Source organism: Salvelinus sp. IW2-2015, linkage group LG25 (genome assembly GCF_002910315.2).
Source record: "Salvelinus sp. IW2-2015 linkage group LG25, ASM291031v2, whole genome shotgun sequence".
NCBI lineage: Eukaryota > Metazoa > Chordata > Actinopteri > Salmoniformes > Salmonidae > Salvelinus > Salvelinus sp. IW2-2015.
This window is the reverse complement of record NC_036865.1, coordinates 7,764,603-7,779,130: the sequence shown is the minus strand read 5'-3', so window position 1 is coordinate 7,779,130 and position 14,528 is coordinate 7,764,603. Positions and strand designations below refer to the sequence as shown.

General features: G+C 41.9%; 1 protein-coding gene across 2 annotated transcripts in view; it reads left to right on the top strand.

Moving 5' to 3' along the window:
• The first annotated feature begins 1,683 nt into the window (after positions 1 to 1,683).
• The window catches only part of LOC111951802 (inositol polyphosphate-5-phosphatase A-like), a 273,107-nt gene continuing 260,262 nt past the window's right edge, over positions 1,684 to 14,528 (top strand). The window contains exon 1 of one of the 2 annotated variants that reach the window (XM_023970029.2): positions 1,684 to 2,152. In XM_023970029.2, coding sequence (XP_023825797.1) covers positions 2,081 to 2,152 — 72 coding nt within the window. In that variant the 5' untranslated portion in view covers positions 1,684 to 2,080. The remainder of the gene's footprint in view (positions 2,153 to 14,528) is intronic. The other variant, XM_023970028.2, reaches the window with a different exon arrangement.

Sequence of the window (14,528 nt, the reverse complement as noted above, 5' to 3'; positions counted from 1 at the left end):
AAAAGTAGGAACATCTAAAACAGTAATCACTTACTGGAACAAATAGAAACACAAATTAAATGAAGAATGATTTGCAAAGTACTTGATAGGCTACAGCACACCCACAACAACCAGCTCTGACTGAGAGCAGCAGGATAGCACTGGAATGTTATTACCCTCCTCATGTCTGTGGTTGAGAGGCCAGCGGCCGGTCACACCTGGTGTGTCATGCCAGCACCAACACATGCAAAGCAGCCGGAGATCGTGTACACCACCCATTCCGCAGCGGCTGGTCTACAACGGAAGGGCCTGGCACCCAATATCCCCTCCCTAAACACACACAGCCACAGACACACAGACAAACAGACACACACACGCATACTGCCAGACACAGCTGTGAGCAATTTGAATAGCTTGTTATAGCGATAATCTCCTTGCTCTCTCCACAAAATCTTAATGAACCACGTGTACTCCCCCACTACCTCCTAAGGTGGCAACACTCAAAACATTTAGGGACTTCCACTGTGTCCCCGTATTTGCTCATCTTTTCTTTTGGGCTCATGCCTCTACCATCTTGACATCTTCTCACAAAATAAGACCCGCCTGATTGGTTCTTGTATGTTCTGACCTCTTGCCCGCCGAGTACTAATTCAGTGGGTCCATTTTTGACCTCACTTTTCCCTCCAGACCATTAGGGGAGGATATGGCACAGAAGAGGAAACTCGTATGGGACGACAGCAAAGGACTTGTATGTCCCGGGCCATTTCGTATGGTGAAGGTTGTAAGGCCTTTGCAAACTTGTTGTATTTGAGGTACATTTTCATTATTTATTTCGATTTATTATACTGTAGTGACGCCTCTAGAACTGCGATGCAGTGCCTTAGACCGCTAGGCCACTCGGGAGGCCCTTGAGGTACATTTTTAATGAGCATTGAGAACACATCTAAAAAATGAATGATGATAAAATATAAAAAGGCCTCTAACCACTCAGATGCTAAATTTAGAAAAAGAAAACAAACTAATTTGTGGGCCTCACCAAATTCACACAAGCAAATGGCATGGGAGACGCTGTTCTCTTAAAGAAGTAAACATTTCAACTTCCCAGCTTGTGGAAATGTAGGTATAGGCTACTCAATGACAAACATGTAGGCCTAAATGGAAATGAGAAGATGAACAATTGATATATTACAAGTTTAATAATAACTAGTGGTTTAGAAAAGAACAGTTAATAGATAGTGTCATCTGCAATTAAAAATAATGTAGGCCATTCTTATCTCCTGCACTGACTCAAGCACACTGCAGCTGCAACACTGTTTGCTTGCAATTTCTCCTACAACCCAGTTTTTAGGTAAGCTATTGACAATAGTACTCTCACTATAATACTTTCATCTTGCTAATTAGCTGACCAGCAAAGTTTTCTATCATGTATCATCTGTGTCACTACCAAAGAAAGGTCAGTAATAATCTGTCTATATTTTAGTTGTTATGACATTGTTATATGTCAGAAGCTGCATTCACAGTGAATGAAATTGTTTAGGCAGGACAGTTATATGGCACAATTTTGCGTATATGTATATATTTTTTAAGCAACAACAAGTAAAGTGGCCTAAGTAAGGGCTCCGAGGCAGTCTTGCGTGGCTTTTCTAGTAATGCGTTGCCCTTTTAAAACAGCTCCGTCTTTCCATTCGCTTGGTGACGTCAGGACAGTGAAAGACTCCAGCCTATCCTCTCTAAACAATCAAAGGCAATCGCGGAGTCGCGGTTTACGAGGTAGACTTTTTCACTGCAAAAGACAGGGAATTAAACACTCACTGTTGGAATGAACCAGAGCCCAGTAGTCGCTGTGGATTAAAACGGAAACATTTGTGATGGCAGTAAATGTGAAAAAGTAGCCAAAACATCTACAGAGCAGCAAGACCGTCAGCAAGCAACTAGATGCACGAGCCTTGCTAGTATGAGCGAGCCGAACGGTCACAAACCTGGCTGCAGTCACAATTCCTCAATATTTTAACTGAACCAGCCTCGTGAAACCTTTAACGACTTTTGCTACTTTCAATTCCGAACAGTCAAAGTCCGCTACATTTTTGATTCTGAAAGAATTATGGCGGGGAAGCTGACAGCAGGCTCGGGAATACTGCTCGTGACAGCCAACGTTGGATCACTCTTTGAAGATGTAAGTTGATTTGCCTGCGACAGTCTGTTACAATGTTTCTTCGCAACTAATGTGATTGTTTTCCTGTTGTTTTGGTTACAATGTATCCACCAATGCCGCTTTCAATTGATTTCACTGCGCCCATGATATGGCAGTAGTCTTTATCGTAGCGTCGTAAACACCTTACTTCACGTGTGAGCATAACCACAGCGTGGGCCTCTAGCCAGCAATGTTGATAATGCTTGTAGTGTCTATCATTGTAGAAACCGTGATTTGGGGAAACAACTATTAATTGGACCTCCTGGTTTGGACGTTGCGGATAGGTTACATGAATTATTCTCTGTCTTGCAGTTTGCTGTAGTAGTAAAACATTATTGTGACAGCTACCAAGTAGAGGAGGTGTAGATTTCTTTTAGTAGCCTACTGTACCGTGCCTTTTTTGACGTTCACCTAGGCCTTTAGGTTCTCATAGAAGTCCACTCTTTTCAAACAAAATAATATATAGAGATGAGGCCAATATCTAGGCCAATATTTTTTTGTTGTTGTACCAATGTTTGTCCATAGGCTAAACATTTTCCACATACATTCAGATGAGCAACATGTATCTCCCTGCATGGGTGCAGTGTGAGAAGGATCATGTTTTGGTAGCATTTTCTTGACAGCCAACCTTATAATGAGATTGCATTTGACGTTGCATTTGGGCATGGACTCCCTCCGTTTGTTTTATAATTACACACATGAAACAAATGCATACTTTGTGTTGAGATAGCAAGTTTTGATGACATAGGCCGTGGTCTATTCAACAAGATCTAACATTAGGTGTAATGATGTTTTCCCTTTCACTTGTTGTATGTGGAATGTAAGGCCAGATAGACTAGGGTGAGCTAGGAGTATGTGAGGAGGACTGATATACTTGATTGGTCCAAAGCATGGAAATCAAATCAGCTGATTTAGGCATAAGGTCTTTTCCTTTCACATAATGCTATGGTACCGTAGATGAGTTGTTCCACCAATTGGGTGCCCTTTGAGTAGTGTAACTACATTCTGTCAAGTGTTTTACATTCTGTCAAAAAGAGAAAATGTCCAACTTAATAAAAAAAAGTTTCCTATCTCGAGGTAAAAAATAAAATACTATATTTAGTGCCAAGTAAAGTAACAGGGTTGAACGTGACAGAGTTACCTTATTTCTCAGAATGAGAACGAGTTGCCAGTTCCTTATATAATTGTGGTTTATGCTTATTGCACATTTATTAAACACAGACCTTACAGCTAGTTTAACAGTCTTTGGCAAAAATGCTGTGCGACAAATTGACCATACATTTTTCCAGAATCAATGTTCATTGATACTCCCGTTTTAGTAGTGTCTGCCCTGCATGCAATTTGAGCAGTTGACACATTAAAAAAATTGAATATTGTGAAAAAACATAAATTCAAATTAATCACATTTATTTGATATTGCCCAGCCCTACTCGCTAATAAGCAAACAGCGTGACATCCTTTACACAAGCACACTTGTAGTTATTTTGTTTGGAACACAGCCCTGCATCTGGCACATTTTCTTCACAATACAACAAACAGGCCCATTCTTTTCAGTACAAATTCAGGTAGCTCCCTGACGGTACCAACATCGCGATACTCCTTAGTATCGTGGCAAGTAAACAAAACACAAAGCGGAATTTCACTTCTTTAGGGAAACAGCCCTAATGTTACAAACAAACATCATTATATTGTCATCCAGTGTCACATTTATTTATTTTCCAAGCTACAGCACACAATATTTTATATACAGGTTTTTAAAGGACCAAAGAGTGAGGTCTGCTTCGTGTTTTCATTTGTGATACCGGTGTTGTCCCGGCCCTAAACCCAGGGTATAACACCATGTCATCCTGTAACTGTACATCAAACATAGTGATCATAAACGTTGACATTGTATATAACATTAGTTTTACGATATGGAAATGTAAAGTGCACATTTGGATTCACTGGTGTTTGGCTTGCTTGTATGACTTCAAATCGGTATTTATTATAATCCTCAACGTCAAATTTTTCAAGGTATGTTGAGTCTTGGTAACTTACAGCATTTCCCTCACTCAGACAACAAAAAATTGGCAAAAGCTGCCCAATTTAGCGGGAGGGATGGGAGCAACTTCTGCGTTCCAGTTTAGGTGTGTATTTGTGTCCAAATCTGCCATTTTGAAACCAAATCAAATCAAATTTTATTAGTCACATACACATGGTTAGCAGATGTTAATGCGAGTGTAGCGAAATGCTTGTGCTTCTAGTTTCCGGACAATTCAGTAATAACAACAAGTAATCTAACCTAACAATTCCACAACTACTACCTTATACACACAAGTGTAAAGGATAAAGAATATGTACTATAAAGATATATGAATGAGTGATGGTACAGAACGGCATAGGCAAGATGCAGTAGATGGTATAGAGTACTATATACATATGAGATGAGTACTGTAGGGTATTTAAACATAAAGTGGCATAGTTTAAAGTGGCTAGTGGTACATGTATTACATAAAGATGCAGATGCAGTAGATGATACAGTATAACACTATACATATGAGATGGGTAATGTAGGGTATGTAAACATTATATTAAGTGCATGTTTAAAGTGCTAGTTGGTACATTTACATAATTTCCACAATTCCCATTTTAAAGTGGCTGGAGTTGAGTCAGTATGTTGGCAGCGGCGCTAAATGTTAGTGGTGGGCTGTTTAACAGTCTGATGGCCTTAGATAGAAGCTTTTTTTCATACTCTCGGTCCTGCTTTGATGACCTGTACTGATCGCTTCTGATGATACGGGTAACAGGCAGTGGCTTGGTGGTTGTTGTCCTTATGATCTTATGCCTCCTGTGAATCGGGGGTTTGTGTAGGTGTCCTGGAGGGCAGTAGTTCCCCGGTGATCGTTCTGCAGACCTTCACTACCCTTGGAGAGCCTTACGGTTGTGGCGGAGCAGTTTGCGTACCAGGGTGATACGCCCCGACAGGATGCTCTCGATTGTGCATCTGTAGAATTTGTGAGTGCTTTTGTGACAAGCCGAAATATTCTTCTTCAGCCTCTGAGGTTGAAGAGGCGTGCTGCGCCTTCTTCACAACGCTGTCTGTGTGGTGTGGACCATTTCAGTTTGTCGTATGTGTAACCGAGGATATTAAAACTTTCCACCTCTCCACTACTGACCCGCGATGGTGGATAGGGGTGCTCCCTCTGCGTTTCCTGAATCCCAATCATCTCCTTTGTTTTGTTGACGTGTTGAGTGTAGGTTATTTCCTGACACCACACTCCGAGGCCCTCACCTCCCCCTGTAGCGCGTCCTCGTCGTTGTTGGTAATCAACCTACCACTGTAGTTCATCCGCAAACTTGATGATGAGTTGGAGCGTGCATGCCACGCATGTGGGTGAAACAGGAGTACAGGAGGGCTCAGAACGCACCTTGTGGCCCCAGTGTTGAGGATCAGCGGGGGATGTTGTTACCTACCCTCACCACCTGGGGCGGCCCGTCAGGAAGTCCAGGACCCAGTTGCACAGGGCGGGGTCGAGACCCAGGGTCTCGAGGCTTGATGACGATTTGGAGGTACTATGGTGTTAAATGCTGAGCTGTAGTCGATGAACGCAATTCTCACATAGGTATTCCTCTTGTCCAGATGGGTTAGGGCAGTGTGCAGTGTGGTTGCGATTGCGTCGTCTGTGGACCTATTGGGTCGGTAAGCAAATTGGAGTGGGTCTCCAATGGGTCTTACACTCACGTCTATGAATGTAAAGTGCTACATAAATAATAATCGACAGAAATTACAATGTCAAAGCAACATATTAACTAGGGCTATACAATGATGGTGAAAACGTGGAGAAATGTTGAGGTTAAGTGGGTTAAAATCTTCCTAGAAGTCACAGAGGGTGCAGAGAGGGACATGTCAAAATGATTCATTTTGGCACTTTAGCAAGTCTTTATATAAAAATGTGATGTATTTCATTTTCCATGTAGTCTATGTTGCAGGGCACTTCATTTAATGTAACAGGGCAGGCTTTTAAAATACAATATTTGTGCACAATTTACACTTAAAATAGAAAAGGGATGCAAAAGGAACTCATTTTGTGGAACGACCCAGGTGCGTCTGTGTCTGTTGATGACTATGTTGCTTTTGCAGAAGCAGCATCTATTCTTCCTGGGGTCCCAAACATTTTTAAAATATGACCAGTAACAAAACTCTGATAGACAAGGACAGTCACACACTTTTTTTTATTTTTTTATCCAGCAATATGCAAACAATATAACATTTTTTTTTTGTGTGTCTTAGTGTTTCTGTGTGTTTTTGTTTGTGTGTCACCTCAAAAAAAGGGGACGCTGTTCTATGAGATGTTTCATCTTTTTTTTAAAAGGTCATTTTGCTGTTTGTGTGAGTAATTGGAGATGGAAGGGAGTTCCATGCGATAGCTCTGTATAATACTGTACATTGTCGTGAATTTGTTTTTGACTTGGGGACTTTGAAGAGACCCCTGGTGGCATATTTTGTGGGTTATGTATGAGTGTCTGAGCTGAATTGAATTTGTTTATGCAGACAATCTGGAATTTTCTCATAAAAACTAGAAGAAAAGTAGTTAATCTCTCGTCAACCCTCAACCAGGAAAGACTGGCAAGCATGTTGTTGATGTTAGTTTTGTATTTGCAGTTAAGGGCAAGCCGTGTTGCTCTGTTTTGAGCCAGCTGCAGCTTTGCTAGGTCTTGTTCCCAGGGTTGAGGAGGGAGTCAACCATGTTAGATCTTGAGTTATTTAAGCTTGTAAAGCTTTATCGAGGTACCACTAAGTGCTGATTTCTCTGGCTCCTTATTATATTTCAGCTCGTAAGTTTGGGAATATTTTTCCCCCCCAACTGAAACCTGTTTCGAAGTTAGTTAGTTGATAACAACATACAGATGGAAAATATGTTAGTGGGTTGTGCTCATTGAACAGCATACTTCTCCTCCTTCCACTGCCAGCCCAGCATATCACTCTCAGTAGATCCAGGTTCCCTGGAACCGACACACTCATTCACTCCATGTTGATGGATCACGGTCCTAAGGTCTCAATAAAGAAAGGTGTGTGGGATGTTCAAACAAGCATTCAGCTGCAGGTGAATCTTTCACCATACTTTTTCTGTTCGTCCAAGTTCTCTGGATTCGAACATCAAACATTCATAATCTGCAAGGGTCCAGAGGCAAAGTCAAACATTCATTGTGAGACAACCCTGGTTAAGATGTTGAAAGGCAAACATGTATTTCCTGGAGTGCTTCAAATGTAAAGGTTAAATGTTAATCATTATTTACGTTTGTGAATGTCTTGCACACCCACTTTGTTTTATTTATTCACAGTTGGCCTTGCTATTGTACAGTACATTTGTGTCTGGTAAGTTAACCCCTCTCAAATCACATTTTATTGGTCACATACACATATTTAGTTGTAGGCCTCTGCCGTTTCAGCCCATGTGGGTGGTTTCTCTGTGATATCCTGACCTAAACATTTGTAATACCAGAGCAAGCCGAACCACTTGTAGGCTAACCCCATCCAGCCATCACCATGACTGACAAGTTTTGCACTGGTGCAGTGATTTAAACAGGATCACATAATGGCTGTGAGGTTGGAGGGTCATCAGAGGAGATAACTTTCCCATAGCTACACTGTATACCACTCCCTCCCTGCTGAACTCTAGACAGAGGACATAAGGGCACCTTCCTCCACCTAGACACCCAGGTTGGCAACAAATGCCCTCCATTCTCTAAAGAGACAACTCTGCTAGTGCTTAAAGCGTCATATGAATACCATCTGGCCTGGATGTCATTTTCTTCACCCACTACCAATCCATGTCATATAGAAGGCTATGTCCTATACTTTGGAGAGGTGCAGTGGGGAAACAGCGGATGCGTGTTTTGTCATGGGGCTTGTCTCTTTTTGCCCCACTTTGGTACAGTACTCTGGATATGGGCTCTGCTGTTTGACCTCTCTGGCTGGGCACTGTACCTAGCTCTGGCTTGCTTCTGTCTTCAGTCTTTTTCACTGTAGTCCCCTGACAGCTCATTAGCTCAGGCCGTCGCAATCTTGTCTCATTACAAGTGCACCCAGACCCCAGTTAGCCGGCATATTTACACTACTAAAGATAGAAAAAGGATGGAATGAAATGGGAAGAAAATATGTGTCCTCGAGCTTGGCCCTGATCTAGGTTTAGCTGCTTTGCCGGCGGCTTGGAACCCTGAATGACTATTAGGATTTCAAACGTTGCTACCGTAGGTGGGCCCACTGCTAACACTCCGTTAAGAATCAGAGAGCAGTGCCTCGGTAAAGCTGAGATAACTGCGCTTTTCTGGTTAACACGTAAGAATGTTATAGTGCATTTCAGATGCAACAGAAATAACCAGTGGGAAAAGCTGTTGGTTTATATTTAGGCCCAGATCACATGACTGATTCTCAGTAATGGGGAGGCTAAGTGAATCATATGATATAATATCCTGCAGTGTGTATTTATAGTGCCGGAGGGATATTAGACCACAATACGTGTCTTGTTAGTTTATGGCGCTGACTATTAGATCTGGTGTGAGAACATGAGTTTTGCTTCGTCCACAGTTCAGTCAGATTGAAAAGAGTAGGCTTGCTAGATGTTTATAATAGCGTAATTGCAGAGAAGTGGTTAACAAAGGTTGTGACGAAAGGGTAGCTAATCATTTACTGTAATGGGTGCAGAGCCTCATGTGTCCTGACCAATTGACATCAATTGACAACTTCTGACCTTAACTGCTCAACTACCGACCTTACCAGATTTTTTCAAAGCTATGGGCAATTCACGATATATACATTACACTATATATACAAAAGTATGTGGACACCCCCAATTAGTGGATTCGGCTATTTCATAAATTCGAGCACACCGCCATGCAATCTCCATAGACAAACATTGGCCGTAGAATGAAGAGCTCAGTGACATTCAACGTGGCACCATCATAGGATGCCACCTTTCCAACCAGTCAGTTCGTCAAATTCCTGCCGTGCTAAAGCTGCCCCGGTTAACTAAGTGCTGTTATTGTGGATTGGGAACGTCTAGGAACAACAGCGGCTCAGCCGCGAAGTGGTAGACCACACAAGCTCACAGAACGGGACTGCCGAGTGCTGAAGCGTTTGTCCTCGGTTGCAAGTGCAACACTCACTACCGACTTACAAACTGCCTCTGGAAGCGTCAGCACAAGAACTGTTCATCTGGAGCTTCATGAAGTGGGTTTCCATGGCCGAGCAGCCGCATATATGCCTAAGATAACCATGCGCAATACCAAGCATCGGCAGGAGTGGTGTAAAGCTCGCCGCAATTGGACTCTGCAGCAGTGGAAACACGTTCTCTGGATTGATGAATCACTCTTCACCAACTGGGTTTGGCGGAGGCCAGGAGAACACTACCTGCCTCAATGCATAGTGCCAACTGTAAAGTTTGGTGGAGGAGGAATAATGGTCTGGGGCTGTTTTTCATGGTTTGTGATAGACCCCTTAGTTCCAGTGAAGGGAAATCTTAATGCTATAGCATACAATGACATTCTAGACCATTCTGTGCTTCTATCTTTGTGCCAACAGTTTGGGGAAGGCCCTTTCCTGTTTCAGCATGACATTGCCCTGTCCACAAAGCAAGGTCCATAAAGAAATGGTTCGTCGATATCGATGTGGAAGAACTTGACTGGCCTGCACAGAGCCCTGACCTCAACCCCATCGAAAACCTTCGGGATGAATTGGAACGTCGACTGCGAGCCAGGCCTAATCGCCCAACATCAGTGCCCAACCTCACTAATGCTCTTGTGGCTGAATGGAAGCAAGTCCCTGCAGCAATGTTCTATCTAGTAGAAAGCCTTCCCAGAAGAGTGGAGGCTGTTATAGCAGCTAAGTGGAGACCAACTCCATATTAATGGCCATGATTTTGGGATGAGATGTTCAACGAGCAGTCACTTTTGGTCACGTAGTGTATCTCTTTATTTGTATTTTTTCCCCAAATAAGCTTTGTTGTGCAATTTAAAGATCAATACACTGTATGTAAAATTATATCTAGGCAAAATATAGGCCTTCCACAACCATAAGACCCACTAATATGGAACCCTGACCTGTTCACCAGACATGCCACTTTGTCGTGCTGCTGCCCCAGTTTCAACTGTTCTGCATGCAGCTTTGGAACCCTGACCTGTTCACCAGACGTGCTACCTTGTCCCGGACCTGCTGTTTTCGACCCTCTCCCTCCCTCTCTCCCCTCTCTTCCTCCCTCTCTTTTGCTCCTGCTGTCTCGACCTCTGAATTCTCAGTTATGAAAAGCCAAATGACATTTCCTCTTGAGGTGCTGACCTGTTGCACCCTCTACAACCATTGTGATTATTATTTGACCTTGCTGGTCATCTATGAACGTTTCAACATCTTGAAGAACTATCTGACCTTAATGGCCATATACTCTTATAATTTCCACCCGGACTGGCCACCCCTCAGAGCCTGGTTCCTCTCTAGGTTTCTTCCTAGGTTCCTGCCTTTCTAGGGAGTTCTTCCTAGCCACCATGCTTCTACATCTGCTTTGCATGCTGTTTGGCGTTTTAGGATCAGTTTCTGTATAAGCACTTAGTGACATCTGCTGATGTAGAAAGGGCATTATAAGTAAATATAATTGACTAATAATGTTATTATTTTAGCAAAATAGTTTAACCAGCTTTTTTTGTAATAATAACTGATCTGGCTTTGAAGTTGGTTTATGAAAATAATGTTTTGGTTACAAATGTAATAACCACAACCATTCACAATGCACATCCAATAATAACGACCAATTTCTAGGAGCAGGCATTATAGAAAATGAACACAGGTCTCATTAACAATCTCTCAAGCACAAGCCCACGTGCTAGTGAGTAGCCAACTAATCTTTTAAATGTTAGTCTAGCCAAATTGGATCCATTTGCTTGCTAACAAGGTAGAAAGAACATTTTCACTGTTATGAATTGCCAATTACTTATCTAAATGTGTGTTTTTATGCTCATTGCTCGTTTATAAAACACAAACTAGACAGCTAGCACATGACAGTCTTTGGCTAAAATTATTTTTCCCCAAATCATGTTAATTGTTCCTCGTGTTGTAGTAGGGTCTGCTCTGTTCTACATTTTGGGAGTTGAGACACAAAGGGTATCGTTAGAAAATTCTCATCTATTACATTAAAATAATGTCTCAAGCGGTTCGGTGTCCATGTGACCGATTCTGTTGGACCAAGCCTCAAATGCAAATGGAGAGTTTAAACTGCTTTTTGTCAGAGAGGGAGAAGTGATCTTCTGTCATTGTTGTTGTGAGTGGCAGGGGGAGGGGCTTGCTGTCTGTGTGCAAGTGGGAAGGTGCACAGTGCACACAGCAAAGAAGGAGCGAAGGAGACGAGACCAAAAAGACAGAACGCTCATAAAAATATATAAAAACCTTGATTCTTGCGATACAGGCATTTGGAATATAGCGCTAAAAGATTAATTCTAATTAATAAGATATATGGCCCAGACCTTGATGACACCACCATCTCTCCTAGTTTTTTCAGCCTGAGAGGGTTCCAGTATGTTTTAGATGTTGCCGCTGCTGGAATGGAAAGTTTCTGAAAAAAAGATGGTGCTATTTTTGTGCGCTCCCCATAGCTGCGGGAGGTAGGGGGGCTGAGGGTGCCCCCTGATAAATCGAAATTAAAACAATTATGTATATATACAGTACCAGTCAAAAGTTTGGACACCTACTCATTCAAGGTTTTTTCTTTATTTTTACTATTTTCTACATTGTAGAAATAACACACATGGAATCATGTAGTAACCAAAAAAGTGTTAAACAAATCAAGAGATATTTGAGATTCTTCAAAGTAGCTACTGTTTGCCTTGATGACAGCTTTGCACGCTCTTGGCATTCTCTCAACCAGCTTCATGAAGAATGCTTTTCCAACAGTCTTGGAGTTCCCACATATGCTGAGCACTTAATTGGCTGCTTTTCCTTCACTCTGCGGTCCAACGGGTGATTGTGGAGGCCAGGTCATCTGATGCAGCACTCCATCAATCTCCTTCTTGGTAAAATAGCCCTTACACCGCCTGGAGGTGTGTTGGGTCATTGTCCTGTTGAAAAACAAATGATACTCCCACTAAGCGCAAACCAGATGGGATGGCGTATCGCTGTAGAATGCTGTGTTAGCCATGCTGGTTAAGTGTGCCTTGAATTCTAAATAAATCACTGACGGTGTCACCAGCAAAGCACCATCACACCACCACCCCTATGCTTCACGGTGGGAACCACACATGCAGAGGATCATCTGTTCACCTTCTCTGCGTCTCACAAAGACACGGCGGTTGGAATCAAAAATCTCAAATATGGACTCATCAGACCAAAGGCCAGATTTCCACCGGTCTAATGTCCATTGCTCGTGTTTCTTGGCCCAAGCAAGTCTTTTCTTCTCATTGGTGTCCTTTTAGTAGTGGTTTCTTTACAGAAATTTGACCGTGAAGGCCTGATTCACGCAGTCTCCTCTGAACAGTTGATGTTGAGATGTGTCCGTTACTTGAACTCTGTGAAGCAGTTATTTGTGCTGGTAACTCTAATGAACTTATCCCCTGCAGCAGAGATAACTCTGGGTCTTTCCTGTGGCGGTCCTCATGAGAGCCAGTTTCATCATAGCGCAAGATGGGTTTTGCGACTGCACTTGAAGAAACTTTCAAAGTTCTTGAAATTCTCCGGATTGACTGATCTTCATGTCTTAAAGTAATGATGGACTGTCATTTCTCTTTGCTTATTTGAGTTGTTCTTGCCATAATATGGACTTGGTCTTTTACCAAATAGGGCTTCTGTATACCACCCCTACCTTGTCACGACACAACTGATTCGCTCAATCACGTTAATATGGAATTTATTTCCTTAACTTTTAACAAGGCACACCTGTTAATTGAATTGAATTCCAGGTGACTACCTCATGAAGCTGCTTGAGAAAATGCCAAAAGTGTGCAAAGCTGTCAAGGCAAAGAGTGGCTACTTTGAAGAATATCAAATATCAAATATATTTTTTGGTTACTACATTATTCCATATGTGTTATTTCATAGTTTTGATGTCTTCACTATTATTCTACAATGTAGAAAATAGTAAAAATAAGGAAACCCTTGAATGAGTAGGTGTGTCCAAACTTTTGACTGGTACTGTGTATTCTTTAAATACTCCCCCGCAAAATATGAACTTTGCCTTCAGAACTCCTGTATGAGTGGAGAGATATACTCCTCTGCACCCCCCCCCCCCCCCCCCCTCGACAGCAGCCTCAACCCAAAACATCTCCTCCTGCCCCCTCAGAACATGAAATTAGATTTTCAAAGAGAAAATGGAGTGAGATGGATTGGCCTGGCATCTCGAAGCCTGAATAATCAGCGTCTATTGCCTGCACAATATCTTAATTCCTCTCCACTGAAGCCCATGATGGTGTCTTTGACTGTTTGTTTATGGGTTTAATAATGATATATTTTTAATAATACGTTGACACCTTGGGCCTAGATTTAACTGTGATGCTGTTGATTTATGCCTACATAGATTTTTCAATAAAGAATAATGAAACTCTTACGTTGCTGCATTTTTTTTCAATTGACTTAATAAGGAAAAATGGAGAGTGTAAACATGTTGTCTAGACATTTATTAGATTCTTCTCTAATTGGCACAGCTGGGAGTTTAGAGGCATTCCGTTTGTCTTTTACAACCCTTCATTTCTTTGGAGGATGAGAATCTGAGATGTTCAGGAGACCTCTTCAGATCACGGCCATTACATTGATGTCAGCTAGCCCAAGATGCAGGGCCCCCTTTGTCAAAAGCAGGGGTGGAAAATATTTTGCTTGTCCAGAGACGCACCCCTGCGGCGCTCCACCAACGTTCCGCTAAATCATCTAACTTAAGTCATGTAGCCTGTGGTAGAAAGTGTATATGGAATCTTCTGTAGCCCACAGGCTGGAGATCAAATGAATGACATTAGCTAGGTTTCCATCCAAATGGCGACAGATTTTCATGCAAATATTCGCATAAATAAAATATGCCCGTTTCCCACCAGAGATGTTTCCATCAACTTCACTAGTTGTGCACATAAAACTCATTTTTAAATTCCCATGTACGAAAAAGATTCCATCTCATTTTTAACTCCTGTACTGTTGGTTTTGTCACAAATGTTTTTTTTATCCAACATGTACTTTACTCGCATAAAAAGGTTGGATGGAATCCTGGTTAATGTCATGAGACAAATATTTTTTACATCATGCACGTTTCTCTGATCTATCAAATAAAAAATGTTAACTAACATCATACCCTATAAACAGGACAGGTCAAAGTAAAATGGACAATATGGAATGTATTGTCATTACAATCAGTGGTTT